General features: G+C 34.3%; 1 protein-coding gene across 2 annotated transcripts in view; it reads left to right on the top strand.

The window, feature by feature from the left end:
- The window catches only part of LOC106879530 (homocysteine-responsive endoplasmic reticulum-resident ubiquitin-like domain member 2 protein), a 41,563-nt gene extending 19,210 nt beyond the window's left edge, over positions 1-22,353 (top strand). For both annotated transcript variants that reach the window (XM_052966354.2, XM_089349178.1), the window contains 7 exons: positions 5,091-5,168; positions 6,159-6,257; positions 10,396-10,493; positions 13,797-13,943; positions 14,986-15,270; positions 19,441-19,573; positions 20,020-22,353. In XM_052966354.2, the coding sequence (XP_052822314.1) occupies positions 5,091-5,168; positions 6,159-6,257; positions 10,396-10,493; positions 13,797-13,943; positions 14,986-15,270; positions 19,441-19,573; positions 20,020-20,178 (999 nt within the window). In that variant the 3' untranslated portion in view covers positions 20,179-22,353. The remainder of the gene's footprint in view (positions 1-5,090; positions 5,169-6,158; positions 6,258-10,395; positions 10,494-13,796; positions 13,944-14,985; positions 15,271-19,440; positions 19,574-20,019) is intronic.
- The last annotated feature ends 839 nt before the right edge of the window (positions 22,354-23,192 follow it).

Raw genomic sequence — 23,192 nt, 5'->3', positions numbered from 1 at the left:
GCTTGGGGCTATAGTTGAAGACACTTGCCCAAGGTGCCATGCAGTGGGACTGAACGTAGACCCATATGGTTGGGAAGCAAACTTCTTACCACACAGCCACACCTGCACCTATGTGAATGGATAATATATAATTGATGTTTGTGGTTGGAATCTACTGTACTGATAAACCAAAGACTATTTGGAGAAAAGTATTTAGTTAACTTGTGAATGGTGAGATGATGCTGGATGAAGGTGTATGAAAGTGTGTGGATGCACATGGCTTAGTAGTTAGGGTGTTGTACTCATGATTGTAAGATTGTGGTTTCGATTCCTGGATCAGGCGATGCATTGTGTTCTTGAGCAAAACACTTCATTTCACGTTGTTCCAGTCCACCCAACTAGCAAAAATGAGAAATGCTGTCCAGATGGGGAATGTATATGCCATGAAACTGAGGAGCTGGCCCTTGTGAGTCAGTATGACTTGAAAAGGTAACTTTACCTTTACATGAAAGCTTCTGCATTTCATACTTTCAGTGTGGACACTCATATGATGTAAATTTCTGAATTCTTTGAGTTTTGTGTTAATTATTGAAATCGAATGAATATTTGGTGTCTTTTTACTTTCTTTGAGATATGCTAATTTAGAACACTAGTTTTACAGAAACAGTAAAGTGCAAATTACAGTTGGAGTGACTTTCAATGTTTCTAGCATATAAATGACTAGGGTATGAAATATGAGAGCAAGTAGGTGTTGTATTAAAACTGAACCAGAGGGTAAGACAAGAGATGATTGTAAGTTTGTTTCTGAGAATTAAACAAGAAGAAAATATATGAGCAATGAGTTAAGTTGGATATTAATTGCATAAGGATTTGTTTGATAAAAAATTTATTGTGCATATTGAATAGCTTTTCTGTGATATCAACACAAGTACTACGAGAAGCAAATTACAGGATAATGTTTATTTAATTTTTTTTTATTTATAGTAAATACGAATTTATCTCATCTAATGCCTTGCTAACTTTGAAATGGTTTGCATATTTTTCAAGTTAAATATAAATAGCTGCTGATTGTGTATGTAATATTTCTATTTCTCTGATCAAGAATCACAAAGTCAAACATTCAACTTATTTCTATACATGTATTTTTTTTTCACAATATATTATCCTATTTGTCCGTTGTGGGAAAGTTGACTTTGTTTGCTAGTGTTTAGCCAGTCTGGCCTTCTAGTTTTGAATTCATGGGAAAGTCTGCATCTGACTATTGCAGCTATTCACAAGATTGGTAGAGTAAACAACTAAACATTTCAGATGTTCTGTCTACTTAGCTTTTTCTTTTCACGTATGTCGCTTGGTTTTATAAAACATTCCCATTGTAATGTACTTCTTTTATCATCTGTTTACCATTTCTCAGATTTTAAAACTCATGATCACACTTTTCAGAAAGAAGCAGAAATTCTAAAAACATTTCTTTTCTTTTTTCTTTCCCTCTCATTTCTATCTCTCTTTCTGCTGTCTTTTCACAAAACAAAATCAATTGTCAATAAAAATGGTTTTAGTGGTGTCTAGAAGTGATGGAAAATATTTCATCCAATTTTTGGGTTGACAAATGCTGAAAATGTTTGACATTTTATGTCCAAGACCGAAGAATGTTTATTTGGATAATGCACCCCACTTGCATGACTTACCAGACAACAATGGGCAGTTAATCAAAGGGAATTTTCCATAATTGTTTTCTTTTCATTGCAGCACCGTGTTGCTCTTTAACTTAAACTAGGTTTTAATGAGCAAACCTCTGATTAAAGGCATTCCAGTTTCTTTGGGTATTGGTGTGTTTTGAACTAAATAAGTTTTAAGACAGTATGGTGTCAATTAGGAGTGATTTGGCTTCTGGTTGAGCAAGCATGTTGAGCAGGGGTCTGCAACTCTTTTCTGCTCAGAAACTAGAAATAAAGTCTTTGAGTTGGTGTTAAACCACATTCATTTATTGAGTTAAATGTAAAATGAAGGTAATAATAGTAAAACAGAACTAAAGATTAAGTTTATTTTATCGAAGTTGACATTTATGTTGTGACAGATGCAACAATTAGTATGTTACCTGATACTTTTTTTCTGTTTGATATTCAAAAATTTTTCAACACCAGATGATAAAATGAATGTAGCTATTTCTTCCCACATTGCATGTATTCTTTCTAATATAGAGCCTAAACTGAGCCATCAGATGTTACAAAAGTAAATCAAATCTCCAAAATGATTCTCTGATGTGGCCCAACCTGACAATATTTCAATCCCTGAGAAAGATCACATTTGCTACTTTTATTTCTATCCCCATTATGCTCTTCAAATTTGATGCTTTGGCACAGTGTTTCCTGGTCAATTATGTAGTGCACTTTTCTGATGTTTTATTCCGAGGTTTTCCACGTGTCCTTCAAGCAGAGCCATAAAACTTTCATTTTGTGCAACCATTGCCAACACTACATCAGTTAAATTTAAATTCATGTCTAGTATTCAGGAGCAAGGCTTTAAGAATATCAGGTCATCTGTGTCTGTTGTATCTGTACACTTATCAAACACTATTAACCCGTTACCATTCAGATTACTCTGTCATGTGTAATTGTTATTTATTCACATTGTTTTGAGCTTATCATACATTATGTCATAGCTTGAAAATTTCAGGTGATGTGATTTTTTGTTGTTGTTAGAATGACATTGTAGGGCAGATGTGAGAGGCTAGATCTGGCAATTTCTACAGTATTTTAAATGAATATTGAAAGCAGCTTATAAGTATATGATGTATAGTTACAAATGTGTTGGAAACAATTTATTCTAAAATATTTTGGAAACTTACAGATATTGTTTGCAAGAATAATATAAAGTTGGTAAATGGTTAATTGTAAAACTTTTCTTTATATCTTAAAACTTGCTAAATACATAACTTCAAGAATTAGATAAAGATGGATGCCTTTAAACATATGTTACTTGTTTGGAGTTATTTTATGTCAGAACTGACAGTTTTCTGAAGCTGATTATCTTAGACTCCAAGTGACTTTTCTTAACGACAAAATGCCCTGAAATGTTATGAATTGACCTTATTTAGAATATTGGTTAAATTTAATGGTAAATTATGTGAATATTGTTTATCACCACTTTAATGTGGGTGTTCTCTAAGAACAGATGCTTTTTAACTCTATGATACTGATATTTTAACTCCAGGAAGACATCTCCAGCTGGCTATTCAATGCACCTTCACCTTCAACATTTATTGCAAGCAGGAGAGAACTGGGGCACTAGATCACATGATTTTGATCTTATTGGATCAGTTCTGTGGTAGGCACTCATTTGCTAAGTATGGTATTAGTCTGACCTTGCTGCAATTTATAGAAAATACAGTGTCATATAATCACTGATCTTGCAACTAGCAAGCTAGTCTGTTAGAAAATTTCTGTTCAAGATAGAAGCAGTATATAACCCAAAAAGTAGTGTTTATAGCCACTTTAATATGGGTGTTCCAACAATACTACTATTTTAACCCCAGGAAGACATCTCCAGCTGGTTATTCAGTGTTTTTGAACTTGATATTTATTGTAAGTGGGAGAGAACTCCTGCCACCCTAGCTCTGAGACCACCTGCTCACATGATTTTGAATATATGAATATTCATCATCATCAAACACCTATGTTCCATGCTAGCATTATATATACAGAAAATATTTATAGCATGTCTGTTTAGATTGTAGTATCATGTTTTAATTGCATTTGAAATCAACCAACATTCTTTTTCCAAGATACCACAGGCTATAACAATTCTATCTCAATTTTTGGCAGCCTTACACCCTTGCCAGTGGGGTGAGGGTGTTAGGCTGTCAACCATTTAGATAGAATTTCCTGATGTAAGCAATGTAGTATTAGCTGAATAATATGAGAAACTGTGTTACATAAATGATTTTGCAGCTTCTATAAAGGTTATTTAGGGTCCTAATCCAGACAACTGCTTGCAATGTCACTCTATGCATTCTAACAGTTGACCAGTTTCATTGGTGTTCATTTTTGAAATGGAATTCTTTAAAACTCAAATTTTCTCTTCTTAGAAATAATTAAAATAGATAACAGATTATTGGTTTACTGTTCACAAGCTGGAGCCAACTATATTATACTGCAGTTCTCCTGAGTTTGGGGTCTTTTATCTAGTAGATACTTTCAAGTGTAACACAAATACACACAGAGACACACAAATAGAGGTTAAAGTCCTCTCTCAAAACCCTGTTCCCAGATGTTCTATGTTAAATTTCTACTTGATGGAAGCAAAATAGCTGAATACAAAAGGTGTGGTATTTGATTAGTTACTCATAATTCTTGAATTAAAATATATTGCAGTGCAGTACTGTGCACTTTAGAATTGCTCTTAATATTATGCTTTTCATTTCACCAACCTGGCTGAATTAGGTATTATGATATTTGGTAATAGACCAACATAATGCAGCAAGCTAGTAGAATCATTTGCATGCCAGGCAAAATGCTTAGCGGCATGTAATCTGTCTATTCTGCATTCAGATTTTGCTGGGGTTGACTTAGCCTTTCATCCTTTTAGGGTTAATAAAATAATGATCAGTTGAGCACTGGGGTCCATGTAATTGGCTTAGTCCCTCCCTGAAATTTCTAGCCTTATGGCAAAATTTGAAACTAACATTGTACCTAAGGGGAATTTATTTCTCCTTTAATGCTATGAGAATTGAAACCAAGCCCTGACCTTTAAAATCTCTTACAGGTTTAGATGTTTTACAAGTCTTATTTACTTGTTTTTATATTTAATGTTAGGCTACATCTTTAGTCTTATACACAAGCCTTATAGTTGATTACTAATCTGTCTCCATTTTCTGTTTTAGCAGTTCCTTGTTGTGAGATAAGTGATCAAGAACTAAAGTCTATTGTGTTTCCAATTGACTATTAAGTATTTGTTTTAGCTGCCCACATATTAATCTGAGCAAACTGAAAATGTCCAACAGCAGTAAAATATCAGCAACCTAATTATATTGATATCTCAGTCTTGTGTTTTTATGTACATTATGAAAATCCTCATTTCATTTATTAATGACCTATGCTTTATTATTATTACAGACTGAACAGCAGCAAAGATTGATATATTCTGGAAAGCTTCTTCTGGATCACCTCAAATTGAAAGACATATTTCATCAGGTAAGTTGCCAACCTAAGTAAATATACTAGTTAAATTACTTTCTTTCCAATATAGTTTTGACGCTATGTTTTTAAATGCAGACATGACAATTTGCATGAATTGTTGAAGCTGTTATTTTGTAACATAATTAATATTTCTTGCTCTCAAATTACAAATAGAAGTGTTGTGTTTTGCAGTGAGATTAAAATGAAGTATATGAAAAGATGTATATTGTTTAAAGGGTGGATCTAACTTAACCACATGTTCATTCCATTGATGGTATTAAAAAATTAATGATAGATATTTATGGAAATAATGTAAATAGTAAATAACAGTTGTCATTTGTTCTGACTTTTAAATACAGACATACTTGAACAATTGAAAGCTATGGGTATTTTTCTTTTGTCAATTTCTTTCTCTGTTGTGAAATGGGAATGATAGCCAGTTTTTAAGTAATTTACTTAGGCAAAAGTTTCAAGAAAATTTGATATGAGGTTTAAATGCTGAAATATCAACTTGTGAAACTTATAGTAAGTCTGCTTACTTGCTGTTTTTGTACTAATGATGCTGTTATCAGCTTTTTTCCTGGTTGTTGATTTGAGGCAAGATACCAGAAGTTCCTTGAACTTGGTTTTATTAATTGGAAAGCATAGAAGATGATAAAATTGGCTCAAGGTAGAGTATTGTGTTGTAATTTCAGGAAGTAAAGCTTCAGTGAACTTAGTTAGGAGGAGGAAGTATTGTAATAACTTGATCTAATGTAAACCATTAGGATCTTGTTAATGTTAGCCTTCAAGATAACAAAGTTGTGAAAAATACAACAGTAAAGAATATTTTAGATAGTAGTAATCTTCTTTTTATTTGTTTTCAACATTGTTTAGAACTGGATTGTTTTAATGAACTTATCAGGAAAAGCTAGTGTATTAAGATTTTTTTGGGTTTTATATCAATATTAAAATAGAATTATTCTTGTTTGTGATCTAAATTTTATTGTTGTCTTTTTTCTCAAGTTTGATCAAGGTAGTCAGCACACAATTCACTTAGTTTGTACCCAAGTGATTGATAATTCAAACAAAACTAACACCCAGTCCACTGAGGTAAAAGAGACAGTAAGTATATTTTTTATGTCATATATGTCTTAGTGTAATTAAAATTATTACATATATTTCATTATTTGTTTTCTTTTTATTTTTCAATGTATATGCACAAGCAAATTGATGTTATTTGATGTCAAAACCACACATTAATGTGCATGCTCCTTTGGACAATATATACATATATATATATATAGGCACAGGTTGCTTCCCAACCACATGGTTTTGATGCTATGTTTCTTCTACTATAGCCTCAGGCCAACCAAAGCCTTGTGAGTGGATTTGGTAAACAAAAACTGAAAGCCCGTTGTATGTGTGTGTGTGTGTGTGTGTGTGTGTTCATCCCCACACCACTACTTGACAACTGGTGTTGGTGTGTTTATGTCCCCATAACTTAGCGGTTTGGCAGTAAAGACTGATGAATAAGTACCAGATTTAACAAAGTACTGGGGTTGATTCAGTTGACTAAAAATTCTTCAAGGCAGTGCCCCAGTATGACCACAATATTATAATGACTGAAACAAGTAAAATACAAGATATATATATATATATATATATATATATAGCGTGAGAGAGTTAGGGGTTGGGGGTACAACTCACTAAGGGATAGTATCTATCCAGTATACTGCTGGGAGGGTACCCAATTATTGCTACACTAGTGCTATACTAGGTGCAATCAATGGGAGCGGGTAAAAGTGGAGGTTTTACCCAAAATTTGTGTAACAATTAGAAAATGGAGGATAATATGCTGAACCCAACTACTTGCAGACGGTGTATCCCGTTGAATTCATTAATTTAATTCATAGCAAAAGTGACAAAAGAAAGGAAGAAAAGAAAAAGAAAGAAAGAACCAAAGCACAGGTGTCCATGGCAGACTATGTTATTTTGCCAACATGGTTTACATATAGAAGTACAAAGTACATAAGGAATTAGAGGATAAGATTGACCAGTGACCGGTCTGTCAATATGCTAGAAGAATCTCACTTAAAAAATTCTCAAATACGGATTCATATATATATATATATATATATATATATATATATATATATATATATATATATATATATATATATATATACACACACACACACACACACACACACACACACACACACACACACATACTTTGGGACAGTTTAACTTGAGGCAAATTAAGCTATGAATAATAGCATATAAATATTGGGTTAAAAATCCTTTGGACAGAAAAAGTTGAAGGCTGCCCATGGGGCTCAAACCCACATCGCCTGTGAATATGACAGATGTTCTGCTATTGGCCCAAAGCAGTCCTTTGAATTTCTCCATCCATTTTAGAAATCTTATTCTTACCAGCAAGAATTCTATGTTGTTGATGTCTTTGCTTCTTAAATTTTATGATGTCAACAATATATATGTGTGTATGTGTGTATATATATATATACGTAAAAGCACCCACTACACTCTCTGAGTGGTTGGCATTAGGAAGGGCATCCAGCTGTAGAAACTCTGCCAAATCAGATTGGTGCCTGGTGTAGCCATCTGGTTTCACCAGTCCTCAGTCAAATCGTCCAACCCATGCTAGCATGGAAAGCGGACGTTAAACGATGATGATGATGATGATGGTATATGCGCATTAGGGTAATGCAAAACGGGTCAAATTTTTTTTTTTTTTTTACTTATTCCTAAGAAAGCATTTGGAGTTAAAAAAGAGAAAATTAGAGGTTGCTACCAAGCTTGAACCGGTTTGATATGTACCTAGTTAACCTAATTTGAAAAAAATCAATGACACTCTAGGCTATAGTACATAGTGAAGTACTGTGTATAGTGCGTTAGCTATTTTTTATGTGGAAGTTTCCCCAGTAGGCATATAACCACGTATGTAAGTTTATTTTTGTTTTTTGTGAAGCAAGAGTAATGTTTTCTTGTTTCTGTTTGAGAGTGACGACCTGTAACTTTTAACAATTTGAAGAAGGTATTGCTTCTGCTCTTCATCATTGGTTATTAGTTTGTTGTATTCCTTCATCAGTCATACACCTCATTCTGCAATGTTGTTTACCACTTTGAGTCCATATGTGATATCTCTTGCATTCGCATAACTTTCAACATCATTCCATTCTTTAGCATCTTTTTCAAGAAAAGTGCAAGGCACCTCTAAGATTTCAAAGAATCTTTTTGTGCTGACAGTAATGAAATCCTGCAGTTGTTTCTGCCCAGCTGCTTCAGGATTTATTGATGCTCGTTTACTTGGTTTTGAGTCAACTGGTTTCTGCAGGGCATGCTTAATTTTGTTTTTTTGTCTCATGCAAAACAGCTGAATCAAAAAATGCAAGTGCCACGAGTTCCTCAGATAGGTACCACAAATGTCTCAAAAACTTATTGAGTGCAGCACTTGAAATTTTGTCATCCTTTTGCTTGTAGAGCTGCTGACCTTGCATGAGCGTATGGGTGCCAGGTACCACGATCCGATGTATATTACAGCTGAAAAGCAGCAAACCTCTCTCAGTCCTTTTTCCTCTCTTGGTTAGTTAAAACTGAGATTTAAATATCCAAATTTTAATGCAGTAAATTAGCTTGGTCATCCATCATGCTCTGTGATAAGCTCTGGGTGCTTTAAAGCTGATTCCTGATTTGGGGGTACTACCGAGGAAAAGGAGCGTTAGCTTGAGCAATTCCTTGTAGTCATCACAAGGCTGCTCTTCATCAGGCTGAGCTTGAGCAAATTGAATGATTTCTTCAGCATCTGAGATTTTCTCTGCAATGTTAGGATCATCTGTTGCTGTTTGGTAACTGTTCTTGTCAATTTCCACCCACTTTGCTTTGAATCTCTTAAACAGTTGTATGTCGGGGCCAGTAGAAGATGGCAAGGAGACAGAAAATGTACAATAAATACAAACTGAAAAATAACAGTATACAAGATGTTCAGTGGATGGTAGCAACCTCTAAAATGTCTTCAATTGCACTGAAATTTTGCATGTTGAGTTTATGCACTAAATTAAATAAAATTAGAGGGTGTCTTCAAGTTTTTGAAATGATAAGTTATTTTGCATCACCTTAATGCACATGCATTAGATACTTGGATACATGCTTTATAAATTGTGGGCTCTCTGATCATTTGATCTGATTCTCTTTTTTCTTTTGTTATGTCCATTTTGCTGTGATGGTATAAGTTGAGGCAATATTTTTCAGCCAAATGTTGAGTTGAGTCATTCCTTAAATGTGAGTGTTGATTATATTGACTCCACAACTTGATTACTTCTTATTTTATGACCATAGCAGGATTTGAAACAGGAATATAAAAGGAGGTAACCATATAAGGGGAAGTTTTTTTTTTATTCCCCAAAAGGTTTCCACATAGAATCTGGAGTGAGGAAAACTTTCATTTCAAAAGTTTCAACTTCAGAAATTAACTAGAAGTTAGACTAAGAAACCAGAATAGAGGTAGATGTTTGTGATTTAATGTATATTTACTGTTCATTTTAACATCATCATCATCGTTGTCATTTAATGTCTGTTGGATGGTTTGACTGAGGGTTGGCAAGCCAGGCTCCAATTTGATCTGGCAAAGTTTCTACAGCTGGATGCCCTTCCTAATACCAACCACTCCAAGAGTGTAGTGGGTGCTTTTACGTGCCACCGGCATGAGGGCCAGTCAGGTGGTACCGGCATTGACCATGCTTGAATGGTGCTTTTTATGTGCCACCGGTACAAGAACCAGTCAGGCAGCACTGGCAGCAACCACACTCGAATGGTGCTTTTTACATGCCACCGGCACAGGACCAGCCAGCTGGCACTGGCATCGATTGGTAGAAATTGGAAATTTTAATTTATAAAAGGTATCTTTTATAGATTAAAAGGTATGAAGTAGATTTTAAAACCAAGTTTCTTGAGATCCTAAAACAAAGGTGCCATGTAAAAAGCATTGATATGGGTGCTGATACCATGTAAAAAGCACCCAGTACACTCTCTAAAGTGGTTGGAAGGACATCCAGCCTAGAAACCAAGCTAAAACAAACTATGAAGCCTGGAGTGGCTCCTGGCCTTGCCAGTTCCTGTCAAGCTGTCCAACCCATGCTAGCTTGGAAAACTGACGTTAAATGTTGGTTTTGATGATTCTTCATTAGGTTTAATTTCATATTGTTGAGGAATTAACAGTGCCACTATTATTTCTTTTATCTAGGTTCCCGAAGCATCTGGTCCAGAACCTGTATCTTTCACAGCTTCAGAGACTGAATTGAGACATCGAAGTCATAATGCAGAAGGCTTTTATAATCCTAGGTTGGTATTGTTTTTATAGAATTCTGTTTGAATTGAATGCAATCTGTGTATGGTGCCTATGCAATAATGCAGAAATTGTATTTCTATGTTTAAAAGTATTCTTTATGTTGATGTCCTAAGAATTCTATAAGCTTTTGAGAGTATATCTATGGAGAAAGCCTCCACATTTGTTGTCCATTCTGCATCCCACTGTACTTAGTATACACTGCACAAATCTTCTCTCAATCTACTTGCTTCCACTTTAGCAGGTTCCACATACCAAGTGTGAATGCACCTCTGGTTACTTCAAAAAAAGGTCACTGGTTCTAACTGTGCCTTTCATTACTCTCAAACATTGTGCTCGTGTGCTAACCTTCATACTGACCAGGCTCTTCAACTGCATACTCTCTTCTCTCTCTCTCTCTCTCTCTCTCTGTAGATATATCCTAGTCTTTGTATCTTGCTACTGTGTATCCTATTTCCAAGGAAGGCCACCCACCTGACCCAGCTGAGTGCCATCCTAATACACTCATTTCCAATATTTTTAGTGACAGAGATGGCTATCAACAATACTTGGATCTATTTTAAAACGGGGGCCACAGTTTTCATTAATGTTTTACATAGTGTTTTTGGTACCGAAAGACTTTCAAACTTCGTATACTTATCTATTTTGTGTTATAGAACAGAAAAATATTTTTGTATTCGAATTTATTTCATGTAAAAAATTGTCTTATTTGATAATTTCAACCAATCACTGACAAGTATTCAGTTGTTTACATTTACTCCTTTGGCTGATTAAGCGGTGTAAAGCATATTTAATCTCCATAACTTCTGACATTTGCAGAGAGGCAACACGTGTGTTCGTTTTCTTTTTTTTTTCTTCGTTTTATTTGCTTTTTTCTTTTTAAATTTGCTGTTTTACCCTAACCCTAACCCTAACCGTAGGGTTAGGGTTAGCCTATAATAGAAAGGTTTATTAGCTACTGCCAATATGCTTCAGCCATTTTTTGACAAGGAAATAATAATTTTATCACCGATAGAATTGTTTCAGAATCATTTGTTTATGTAGTCGGCACTTAATGTATATCGGCTGAATGGACGTCAGTGATTGGTTGAAATTACAGAAATACGACAACTTTAACATGGAATAACTTAGGGATTTCTTTTTTTTTTAAAGAAGACTAAGAGAAAAAGATGTTTTATATGACACATTCTACCAGTGTTCCAAGTTTCAAAGTGTTTCGTTAAGAAAATACTGTGGCCCCTGTTTTAAAAAAGATCCCAATACTCTTTCCCAGTACCTTGAATTGATTTCTTTTTTTAATAATCACCTGTATGTCTTTTATAAAGCCAAATATATAGGGCATCTATTTTCTTTTGTCATTCACAAGTGGGTCTTCTTTATCAAGAAATTTAGTGAAAGTAGTGTTGTTTTCAAAATCAATAAAGCTGTCAACCATGTCTGGCATGTGAACCATCAGTCAAAATATTTGCCTTTGTGTTCCATCTATTTCTTATCTCTTAGATAGATGGCTTCCTGTCAGATTGTACTATTGTGATGTATTGATGGAGCTTTCTCTGATCCACACTCTGTCTACTCTGGTGTGTTTCTAGGTTCAGTTTTGTCCCACAGTTTTTCTTTTTGCTATCACTGAGCTATTTGTCCTCACTTTCAACAATGCACACTTCTACACATGATATCATTCTTTATTCTTCCCTTACCTCCTACACTCATGTGTTATCCATATGCAATCTATAACAGATCTGCACTAACTCCATGAACAGAGACCTCAAAAACATACAACAATGGAGCCATGCCAAACATGTTTCAATGGCACCCCCACCAGAAAAAAAGAAAAACAGAATCACTGCTCATATTGTGAAAACATCATTATCTCACTCACCTCATTTGAAGAAGAGCAGCATTCGGCTAAAGCCCTTGCAATCAATTCATCATCACTGAATATTTCTTTTGATAAATGCACATCTTTAATGTAGCAAAAATTGAAACCAGAAAATGCTTCAGTCTGAAATAATTATTAATCCTCTGTGTCGGTACCCCGTCGCTTACGACGTCGAGGGTTCCAATTAATCCGATCAACAGAACAGCCTGCTCGTGAAATTAACGTGCAAGTGGCTGAGCACTCCATAGACACGTTTACCCTTAACGTAGTTCTCGGGGATATTCAGCGTGACACAGTGTGACAAGGCTGACCCTTTGAATTACAGGTACAACAGAAACAGGAAGTAAGAGTGAGAGAAAGTTGTGGTGAAAGAGTACAGCAGGGTTCGCCACCATCCACTGCCGGAGCTTTAGGTGTTTTCACTCAATAAACACTCGGTCTGGGAATCGAAACCACGATCCTATGACTGCGAGTCCGCTGCCCTAACCACTGGGCCATTGCGCCTCCACACTAATCCTCTATAAAGTTCAAGTAAAACACATTATGGAGTATGTTCCTTCATTCAGAGAAAAGTTATTCAGCTGATTGGCCCTCCAGCCTCTAACCTCTAGAAATGTGCATTCTCTTCTCACTCTGACTTCTTACCACTACTACAATGGACATTACCTCCAATCAAACATTGTAGACTCATTTGTTCCTCTCCTCCTCTCATCACTAGTATGTGTACACCCTACCTCTCCTAGGCTCACACTAACTATTACAGTCAGTCCTTTCTTCTTAGAATGTCAGCTCTCTGGTATTCCATCCTTGCACATGTCTATCCAACAGTTTAAATGAAACATAATACCAGCAGCATACAACAACATTGTAAGCAGACATTGACTACAGTGCTATCACAAATCAACAGCAGAAGCATACAACAATACTCGCACACTACAATTAAGGTAGCACATAAGAGCAATGCTAGCATGTAACAACACTAGCACAACTATAATGCTAGCATGTAACAGCAACAACAACAATGCTAGCACACAGCAACAACATTAATGCTAGTGCACAACAGTGATAATAATAATAATAATAATAATAATAATAATAGTAATGTTCGTCCATTGTTCATGTGGAAGATGGATCAGAGTGTGTCTGATGTGTTCTTAGAAGGCTCTGCTGCAGATCAAGCACTGGTGGTCTGCTGGGAATGAAAGCAAGAGTTGGTTCTGAACTTGTACAACTCATGTTTTCTTTGGTGGCAACACTAGTACACAACAACAAAGCTAACAACACATGGTGTAAGTTTTTTTTAAAATCTTCTCTGTAAACAATGTAATTACTCATTGTTTTCAAATACTTGTGTAAAATATCATGACTGAATCTACTTTGACCTAGTTTTATAACTTTTAAACTGTCTTCTCTGTTCCAGCATGGTCAATTCACCATTTCCACAGCAAGTTCCTTACATAATGTCACCGATGGGACCTTTATCTCAACCTGGTTTTCTCTATAGTCCTGAGCAATATGCATGGATGCAACAAATGTACTCCCAGTACATGGCCCAGTATATGCAATAGTAAGTAAACTTTCATGTTATCCTTTCTTGAGGAGGAAAAAAAAGAAATAGTAAACATGGCTGTGTGGTCAGAAGTTTGCTCCCCAACCACATGGTTCTAGGTTCAGTCCCATTGCATAGAACTTTAGGCAAGTGTATTTTGCTATAATTCCTGGCTAACCAAAGCCTTGTAAATGGATTTGGTAGACAGAAATTGAAAGAAACTTGTCATATATACATACATATGTGATGTATGTGTGTGTTAGTGTCTTCTTGCTTTGATGCTGTGTGGTAGTTGTAAACAAATGTTACTGTCATGCATGCATGGAAGATCGAACATTAAAATAATGATTTTGATGATGATGGTGTTGGCATGGAGAAATTGTGAGGGCATCCTTAACAAAGTAAACATAATTCGGCCAGTCTAGGTATAATATCTAAAATGACACCATGACTAGGTGGTTTGTATGTTACATTTTGTCAAAGGATTTGGTAATATTAAATGTAGCAACCTTTGTTTTACAATTGTTTACAATCTTTGAGACAATTTGTGTTTTACATATAAATTAAACTTGATTCTCTTGCAAAATTTTGCCAGAGAATCAAGTTGGTAGTAGCTATTGAGAAAGATGTTAAAATGTAAAATAAAACTGTGTGTGCATGTATATAACTAACTCCTCTTTTGGCTCTCTGATCAAGCAATCTGAACTGAAACTTAGTGTCTGAATGTAGCTTGACAGTAGAAGGTGCAGGCATAACTGTGGTTAAGAAGTTCTCTTTGTAATTATATGATTTTGGGCTCAATCCCACTGTGTGCAACTATGGGCAAGTAATTTCTAGTGTTGCTGTGGACTGATATATGCTTTGTGTGTGAATGTAGTCAACAGAAATTGTACTAAGCTCTCCTCCCTCCTCCTCCTTGGTTGGGTGGGAGTAGCTAGGAAGAAAATAAAGATGGTAGTGATGGGGTAATTTCTAAACTGTAAGTAAATAGTGAGTCGTCAATATTCTAAATATTTTACGCTAACATAAATTACTGTTTTTTTTCTTTTTCTTTTTTTAGCTACCAGTCTGGTACTATTCCAGCTCCTGTTCCAACAAACATGCCTCCTAACAATGGTATAAATAACCAGCCTGAGGTAAATAATGCAGAGGTGCGACAGCGTAACCCCAACTTGCGTATGAATGCACAAGGTGTACTGGATGATGAAGATGAATTTGAACAAAGAGACTGGTTGGATTGGATGTATGCAGCATGTCGGTTTGCCATATTGATGGGCATTGTCTACTTTTATTCTACTCTAAGCCGCTTTGTGATTGTTTTCTTAACGTGTTTCATGCTTTACATGTAAGTATATATATCCTTACCAAATCACTCTTGTCTTAGTGTTTCCTTTCTGAAGACAACATTACTCTTTAATTTTAAATGTTTCCTTATTTAAATTCTTGATATTTTTATTTGCAGATACATTTATTACTATTTAATTTTCTTTGTGTATGAATGATCTAGATATTCCTAATTACATTTGAGTTTGCAGTTAGAGTGAAGAGTGTAAAGATTATTTAGCTTAAATACTGGTTATGTTCTTGTTTAGTGCAACAGATACCAATCTGTGATACAATTCTTTCACTTGTCCATATTCTGATGCCAATAGCAACTAATTACAACCAGCTCAGATTGTTCAAAATATGTATTTCATCCTTGACTTCATTGTAATGTCATGAATATTAACACTAAAAAATGTGCTTTCTCTCTCTCTCTCTCTCTCTCTCTCTATATATATATATATATGTATATATATATATATATATATATATATATATATATATATATATATATATATATATATATATGTATATATATATATATATATATATATATATATATATATATAATAAAGTAAAGTTGTGGAATACTGTACGAGTGGAAATATATATGAAAGAAGGTTTGAAAATGCACTTATTTTTTAAAAATATTTATTTACTTAACCGGTTTCTTTTTCTAAAAAAGTGAAACCGGTTAAGTAAATAAATATTTTTAAAAAATAAGTGCATTTTCAAACCTTCTTTCATATATATATATATATATATATATATATATATATAATGACAAAGGACTGAGATATCTGGTGCCTTGTGGTACTTGAGAAGACTCGTCTACCACAGCAGAATTGTTAATGCTTCCCCCTGCCTGAAAGGGTTTTGCTTTGCAAATGTCCTCATGCTGTGCTGGCCCACATTAAAAGCATCTGTGCCAGCCCACATAGAACACTCTCATGCTGATCTATGTAAAAGGTATCTGTTCTAGTCCATGTAAAAAAAAAAAAAAACACCCATGCCAGTTCATGTAAAGAGCACCCAGTACATTTTGTAAAGTGGTTGGCATTAGGAAGGGCATCCAACCAATCAGTAGAACCTGGTGCAGCTCTTCAGCTTACTAAGCTCTGGTTAAACAGTCCAATCTATGCCAGCATGGAAAACAGATGTTAAATGATGATGATTATATATATGAGCAGGTGTGGCTTGAGAAATTAGTTTCTGACCCATTGGTTTTTGGTCCAGTAGTATAATGTATCATTTTGGTTAAGTGTCTTCTTGTATAGTCCCTGGCCAACCAAAGCCTTGAGAGTGTATTTGGTAGACAGAAACTGAAAGAAGCCCATCATACACACATACACACATGTATATGAATGTATGTGAGTGTGTATGTTTATGCCTCTAAATAATTCACCAGATCCAACTCATTGTTTTGTCTACTGTCTGCCTTTTTTGCTATAACTATAATGGATTTGTTCTTAATTAGAATCTTGTATATGTGAAGGTTGGCTGAAAAGTTTATAGCCTGACCAAGATACTTTCATGGAATTGGACCAAATGTGGTTTATTTTTTAACATAGTTCTCCCTGCAGTGCTTGGATCCCATTGGTGAAGAAGCTTTTATCCTGTTGGTCAAAAAATTCATCAACAGCAGATTTGATGTCATTATCATGGGGTGCTGATTCTCAGCCAAGTGTTTTTTCATATTGGAGAACAGGATAGTCAGATGGGGCCAAATCGAGAGTATAGGGAGGGTGATCAACCAGTTCAAAGCCACAGTCACATATACCAGCCATTGAAAGCAAGGACTTGTGTGCTGGAAGATTGTTGTGATGAAACAAGAACCTCTTTTGTCAGTTTTCCTGGGTGTTCATTTTGATAGCCTTTCACAACTGCCTCAGCAAGTTAGCATAGTACTCCTTATTGATGGTGTGACCTTTTTGAAGATAGTCAATAAACACAATGCCTTTTGCATGCCAGAAAACTGAGGCCATCACCTTCCCTGTGGATGAAACTACCTTGGCCTTGTTTGGAGCAGGGGAAGAGGGGTGTTCCCACTGCATGGATTGTCTCTGGCTCAAAGTGATGAACCCAACACACATCCTGGGTTATGAAATGTTCAAGGAGACTAGATCTGTTGAAACAATGTTGGATTTTCCAGTGATGTGATCAGCTTGTTGCAATTTTGATCAGGTGTCAGAAAACGTGGCACCCATTGAGCAGAAATGTTTGTCTGCCAAGTTTATTGTGTAGAATATTTTCAACTCTGATGGGATATGCTAATAGCATTGGCTATTTGATTTATAGTCAATTGCCTGTCGTCCATCACCATGTGGTGAATATGATCAATGTTTTCCTTGGTGGTGGCAGCTGCAGGACGTCTAAGACATTGGGTCATCTTAAAGACTCTCCCTTCCCCTCCTAAATTCAGCTGCCCACTTTTACATTGTTGATAAAGCTGAAGTGTCATTCCCTAACGTAGCAACCATGTCAGCATGAATGTCCTCAGGGGTTAAGCCCTTTTCTGCATGTATTGGATAACACCACAATGCCAGATTTTGTCCATTTTCAAGAAAAATTGCTGCTGCTTATTTTTGAAGTCTTCCTTGAACAGTCAGATGTCAGTTTACCTGGAAAGAAACAATGCAGTCATTAATAAAAAAAAAAGTTGAAATTAATGCTTGCAAGATTTCACAGCTCTAGCATCAATACTTCATAGTCAGCCTATGAACTTTTCAGCCCACCCTCATACATCTAAATCTATGTCTTTTTATTTTTCATCACTTATTTCTCACCCTAAAATCCATACAAAGTGTTACATTTAATCCTTTATCCTGAAGTCTGCTACTCTGTTAAATCATGTGTTTTTTGCAAACCATTAAACTGTACTAATTTTAAACAACTTGTGTTTCTCTCCAATAGTTCTACATAGTGTAAATAATACCACATCACAAAAACAATCGTATAAATTCAGTTGATATCCTGTTGCAAGCTTATGTTGAGTTTTTATTAAAAGAAGGAATTGATTAATGGATTAAAGTCATGATTGAATTAATGTGTTTTTGGAGAAATAACCGGTTTCGTATTTTCTTTTCGAATTTCTCTACCTGTATCATAATATGTCTTCGCTATGGTGTAAAGTATGGAGTTCTAGATAGGGGGAGGTAATCAGGGATTTTTATGGTATAAGGGAGATAATCAAAAATGTTGGGGATGAGAGATTTTGATAAATTTAACATGATTTGGTTTAGAAGGAATAGAATGTTACAAGTGGTTAGGTTTTGCTTTATATCTTTTTTCAATGAGGTGAGTTTCCTTATATAAAGGTATTTTTAACATTAAGAGACATTTTCAGTAATGACTGGACAATACATCATCATCGTCGTTTAACGTCCGCTTTCCATGCTAGCATGGGTTGGACGATTTGACTGAGGACTGGTGAAACCAGATGGCTACACCAGGCTCCAATCTGATTTGGCAGAGTTTCTACAGCTGGATGCCCTTCCTAACGCCAACCACTCCAAGAGTGTAGTGGGTGCTTTTACGTGCCACTGGCACGAAGGCCAGTCAGGCGGTACTGGCAACGGCCACGCTCAAAATGGTGTATTTTATGTGCCACCCGCACAAGAGCCAGTCCAGGGGCACTGGCAACGATCTCACTCGAAAGTCCTTACACATGCCGTGGGCACAAGTGTCAGAAAGGCGTCGCTGGGCACAGGTGCCATCACAATTTCGCTTTCGCTTGCCTCAATAAGTCTTCACAAGCTGAGTTTCATGTCCAATGAGGGAGATGACGTTGGCATGGGTGCCAGTCGTCAAATTTAACTCGATTTCGATTTCACTTGCCTCAACAGGTCTTCGCAAGTGGAGTTTAGTGTCCAATTTAACTTGATTTCGATTTCACTTGCTTCAACAGGTCTTCGCAAGTGGAGTTTAATGTCCAATTTAACTTGATTTCGATTGTGATTTTTTTTATTGCCCACAAGGGGCCATATACGCATGTGTATGTATGTGTGACATTTATAAAACACTTAGGCACTGGCCACTGTTCTTTTCAACTATGCAAGCATTGTTGGAGTGACATAAGTTGTGTTTAAGGGAAAGAAAAATTAGTGAAACATAAAAAGGTACCAGACAACTTTACTGTAATTGCTCCAGCTATTGTTGTGATTTTATTCATATACTTTTGTTTTTTGAACAGTCATCAAGCTGGCTGGTTCCAGGTTCAAAGACAGCCTGTAGCTATGGGTGCACCTCCTGGGGATCAGAATGGACCAGCAGCTCAACCTGCTCCAGCTGTTAATGAACATCAAAATGAAAATCCTGATGCACAAGTAAGTTCAACTGTGTTAGATAAGAATTTTGAAAGACAGTTTCTAAAGATAGTGTACCATAAAATAACTTCAGATTCCCTCATATAATATGAATATCACTAAAATAGCATTAATAAGTTGATGTAAAACAAAATATAATGAAGAAATAGAAACAAAAGAAAAAAACAAAGAACAAGTAACCATTCAGTGCAGAAATTAAAGTTTTAGAGTATATCATGGTAAATATGTCTTCATTTAGTTTTCATAATTTCAGCTTTCTGTAAATCTTTGTCATATTAAATTTTATCAGTTTCAAGATTTACTGATTGTTTAAACATTTGAGATGGAATCGTCAGATACAACTAGATAATTTTCAAACTGTTAACCTCTTCTTCAGAGATGAAACATTATTAAGCATTTATATCCTATTGTTAATTATTCTTTCTTTCTTTCTTTTTTTCCCCCAGAATGAAGGTACTTCTGATGAAAGTGGTTCAGATGAATCTCAGTCAGAACTTCCTCAGGAACCAGCTCTTCCTCGTGGCCTCTCTCTTGTCTGGCTTCTTGTGCGAACATTTTTCACTTCTTTATTTCCACAGCAGCCTCCTGCTGTGAATGCTAACTAAGTGTCTCAAAAAGCAAAAAAAAAAAATGAATGGTAATCAACTGATGAAAACATTTAAAATAATGAATTGATTATACAGAAAAAAAAAAAAATTCTTAATGGACTCGGCACTTTGATGGCTAGCCTGACATATCTTTTGGTATTCTGGGGACGATGACCAGGCGTCTTAATGATTATGGTTAAAATAACTAAATAACTGAAAAGTCTTTATGAAATTGAACATTTACCAAGCAAATTAAGCAGTAGCAAAAGGCTAGGGTTAAGTTCCTTTGGTTTTTGCTGTTATGTTTGGTAAAGCCTCATTTCGTATTGAATTATATTCTCTCCAGTATTTCACATTTTAGATCTGAAATACATTTTATTTTATATCTTGGTATAAAAACTGAAAACAAACCAAATAAAATGAATAAACAGAAACTTTTGCAACCCACTTTAGTTTGTAAAACATGATCTTTTCTCCAAGTATTCAAGTCTTTCTTATGCTTACTGGTTACATACACCTGAGTCATTATCACACTTTAAAGAAGAAATTACAAGTTGTAACAAAATCAATTTGTTAATTTTGAAGGAATAATTTCGTACCCCCCCCTTTTTTTTTTGCTTTTACTCTAGAACATAGGGCTGTTTTGAAATTTAGAATGTTTAACAAATGTTATTTATCATTTCTCTATTTGTAAAGTTTAAGTATATAATTTTTCTGTTAAGTCTTTAGGATTCTGATATCTAAAATAAATTGCGATTTTGTTGTATTTCATTTTATTAGTTTTCCTGCCTGTGAGGTACTTTTTTTTACTTCCCTTGTTTAGAATATCTTTCGTAAATCCACTATTAATTAAATCTCCAGGTTGATGTTTTAATTGATATTCTGTAGTTAAATGTTGATTTTTTTTTTTTTTTTGTTTATCTCAAATTTTTATCCACATGGCAGAAAAACATCTCCCTTTCATACACACAATTATGTTTTCTTGTCAATACGAAAATTGAAATAACTAAAACACGTTTTTTTTTTAATCTCTATCTCTAGATAGAAAATTAACTTACGAAGGGAGATAACTTCTGTTACTGATGTCCAACAACAGAAATCATGTGTGCTACTTAAAATTTTTTTCCGATTTTTCATTAAAAAACATACATTTAATGAAAAATGAACTAAAAGCAAAATCGTGCTGATTTTTTTTTTTTTTCAAGAAGTAATTTACGATTGAGTATAAGCATCAGACCCCCATAAACAAGTCAACTAAATGTTTAAAAAAAATCTTGTAAATATACCTTTCTATACTGTTCAGTTTACTAAGTATATCACCCTTATGTTAAGAGGAGAGCGATGAGACGGACAACGTTGGATGTATAAAAAACATATATATACAGAAGCACTTATATATTAACACATTGTGCTATTATAAATATTTATCTTTCATATATGAGTACTTTAAATGGAGTTGTGCTCTTTGGAAGTGAAGCTTTTCTGTCCTTTATTGGAAGGATGCTACAGTGAACTACATTGTCAATTGTAACATTGCTTAATATAATTTAACTTTGTATCTATTTCATTCAGGTTTATTTGTATAATAATTTCAGTGGTTGATTTTCGTTCTTAGCTTACCATTAACTAAGCCAAATTAAGAACTAGAATCACCCTTCAACTATCTGGTAACTGGTTTCTTTTTAATTTCTTCTGTTTTGGGGTAGTTTTGGTTTAAAATTTATTAGGTTGAATTTTAAACACTGTAATTACCTTTCTTTTTCTTTTTTACATTTTTGATTATTTTATGTATACCAAAACAGTTATTTACAAATGATTTGATTATGTCCCAATGTTAGTGTTTCTTTTCATATCTTTGAAATTCTGTTAATATTAAACTTTTTGTAGTGTCAAGATGGGCTCTTACACTACTACCCTTCCCTCTTACTCATTATTATTATTATTATTATTATTATTATTATTATTATTTTCTTTCCTTTTCTTTTATTTTTATAATTTCTTTTACTTTCACACAAATGCAGAATTCTGACTGTGATATCATTATGGAGGAGTAATTCATTTTTGGTTTGACTTAAAGTGAAAAAAAAAAAAAAGAAGAAATGATTTCTCGGCGTGGTTCAGTGAATATTATATGTTCAATTATATGTAAATTGTATAGATTAAAAATGTTAATTAAAAAGTGGATTCAAATTATTTTGTGAGCATTCCTATGATTTTTGTTGTTGATTTTTAAATTCAAAACATTGTAAATAAGCTGCTAGCCTTTAGAAATAACTGCAAGAATTTGATTCATAATACTTGTTTTATATAAACACTATGGAACAGTAAATTCAATTAAATTTCTCTGGAGTGAACAGTATGAGTAGTGTGTGTGTGCATAATATGACTAAAAATGTATTTCTGGCATCTGTACTTTAATAAGACCCCAAGTTTGTACACACACACACACACACATGTGCGTGTGGGCCACCTGCATCCGTGGGTGGATGCATGCGTGTGTATAGGTATTCAACTATATCTAATGCATAAGTGTGTATATATATATATGTATATATATATATATATATATATATATATACATGTGTAGGTATATATATATATATATAGGTATCTGTGTGTGTGCATGTATGTATGTATATATATAGTATATATAACGTATATATATATATTTATATATTACATATATATATATATTTATATATTACATATATATATATATATATATAGGTATCTGTGTGTGTGCATGTATGTATGTATATATATATAGTATATATAACGTATATATATATATATTTATATATTACATATATATATATATATATATAGATATGGGTATCTGTGTGTATGTATGTATGTATATATATAATACGTATATATCTGTGATATATTTATATATTATATACATATGTCATATATATATATATGGGTGTCTGTATGTATGTATGTATGTATATATATATATTATATACATACATCATATATATATATATAATATATATATTACGTATATATATATTCATCATCATCATCAT

This window comes from Octopus bimaculoides, chromosome 3 (genome assembly GCF_046866305.1).
Source record: "Octopus bimaculoides isolate indiv1 chromosome 3, ASM4686630v1, whole genome shotgun sequence".
In the NCBI taxonomy this organism is placed as follows: Eukaryota; Metazoa; Mollusca; class Cephalopoda; order Octopoda; family Octopodidae; genus Octopus; species Octopus bimaculoides.
The sequence above is the reverse complement of the archived record's forward strand: the minus strand, read 5'-3'. Positions and strand labels throughout refer to the sequence as shown.